Here is a 1776-nt window from a genome sequence, read left to right as displayed (position 1 = left end):
ATCCATCACTGAATCAGTCCTTGGCCCAGAGCACATCTTTACAGCACTCTGAGCTCCCCTTAAACTCCAGCTAACCAAGCTAAACATTACTGGGCAGCAAAACAGATATATAACACCTGATCAAACCCACTGATTTCTCAATCTGCTGTTCTAAAGTGCACTGCTATGAGGGAGACTGTTTAATTTGGTGACATTTGGTTGCCAGATGTTTTCAGTAAGTTAGAGGTCTAGTGCCCCTAGTGGCTAAATGTTACACAGTGTTACCCTAAGACATTCCAGGGCTCATCTTTAGAAAGTTTGTGCCTTAAAAGCTGATGCAAATATGTTTGCTTGCACAGAGCAGATCTTCAAAGGTAATTAGTGATTTAGCAGACAGTGCATGCAAACCATTTTATGCCTTTGTCTTCATCAATACGAAGATCATATTCTAATGACCAAACTATGAATTTTATTGGTGGAGGATATGCCACTGTAAACATTTTTCAAAGCAGTTTCTGAAACTTGACTGCGGTCTCAGTTTTTGTTTCTTTTTGGTACCTTTAAAAGTGAGGTGCAAACTAACACTCATAAAAAGAAAAATTGGCATCTGTTACTTGTACTTCTTGCAGTAGGTATTTTTTTCTGCTCCGATTTAATAAAATATTTCCTTTTAAGTTTTTTTTTTTTTTGTACTTTTGTTTGTAGTACTTTGAGATAGACTATGAGGTGCACAATGAATATTATTTGGTATTATTTTTCTTAATTAGCTCCAACTACATGGCTTAGAACTCATCTTTCTTTAACAGCCACTCTGAAATTGCCAGGCGAACATGTAATCCACTTATTTTAATGGGCAGAACTTAACCAGTTTTCACGTTTTAATATTTGTGTAAATATCTGTAGATCAACCCCAACACCTACATTTATTGCCTATACAAAAAATAAATGCATGTGCAATTTAGAACCTGTTATCTGGAATGTTTTGGGATTTTTGTGCAGAATATATAACAGGTATGAATATTTTAATCCTTCATATAAAGGTTATTAAATTGATGTTGTTGAATTTCAGCTAAATCTGACTGACGACCAGTCATGGTACCCCAGCCGTCTACTTGGATTCTAAAGGTGCAATGTCAGGAAAGAGAACCTCCTTTTCAGGAGCAGGAAAAAAAGAAGCGCTGGACTGAGCTGTTCAACCAACTGGACCTCAACAAAGATGGACACATTGACATGTTGGAGCTGCGGGCAGGGCTGGCAGGCCGAGGGCTCTCCAAAGGCTCCCTGGAGAGGGTGAGAATGAGGCCTAAATCCGTCTTTTTTCAGGGTAAAGGAGGAGCATTCAGGGTGTGGATGGAGACAACGGATAGATATTACATAACAAACAGATCTTTAAAAGGTTCTGTGTCTTTATTGGAGTTACAACATAAAGGCAGGGAATATAGAAAAAACTATCTCAGTTAAATAATAAAAAAAGAAAAACCTAATTATTTAATAATTATAATTTCCTATTGTTGTTATTTAATAATTTTATTATTTATTTAAAGTAAAAAAAATCACAAAAAGCTGCAACACAAAATTATTTTGAAATGTCTCTCACTAATAAATCACAGAATCCTGAACCTATTTCATTTACTATTTAAGCCTCCTAACAAGACACCTACTACAGTTTATCATAACCTTTTAACACAAACTTTATAATTTTTAATACATTGATTTTTAGACCTCTATATTATCAGTGTGATATACACTCACCGGCCACTTTATTAGGTACACCTGTCCAACTGCTCGTTAACACTT

General features: G+C 35.7%; 1 protein-coding gene across 2 annotated transcripts in view; it reads left to right on the top strand.

The window, feature by feature from the left end:
• LOC107098590 (calcium-binding mitochondrial carrier protein SCaMC-1-like) overlaps positions 1 to 1776 on the top strand; it is a 15769-nt gene that overhangs the window by 2512 nt on the left and 11481 nt on the right. For both annotated transcript variants that reach the window (XR_001481892.1, XM_015396350.1), the window contains exon 2: positions 1049 to 1269. Coding sequence is in view for 1 of the 2 variants with exons in the window: in XM_015396350.1 (XP_015251836.1) it covers positions 1072 to 1269 (198 nt within the window). In the remaining variant the exon portion in view is untranslated. The remainder of the gene's footprint in view (positions 1 to 1048; positions 1270 to 1776) is intronic.

Source organism: Cyprinodon variegatus, unplaced genomic scaffold (assembly GCF_000732505.1).
Source record: "Cyprinodon variegatus isolate N-32 unplaced genomic scaffold, C_variegatus-1.0 Scaffold792, whole genome shotgun sequence".
Lineage (NCBI taxonomy): Eukaryota > Metazoa > Chordata > Actinopteri > Cyprinodontiformes > Cyprinodontidae > Cyprinodon > Cyprinodon variegatus.
The sequence above is the reverse complement of the archived record's forward strand: the minus strand, read 5'-3'. Positions and strand labels throughout refer to the sequence as shown.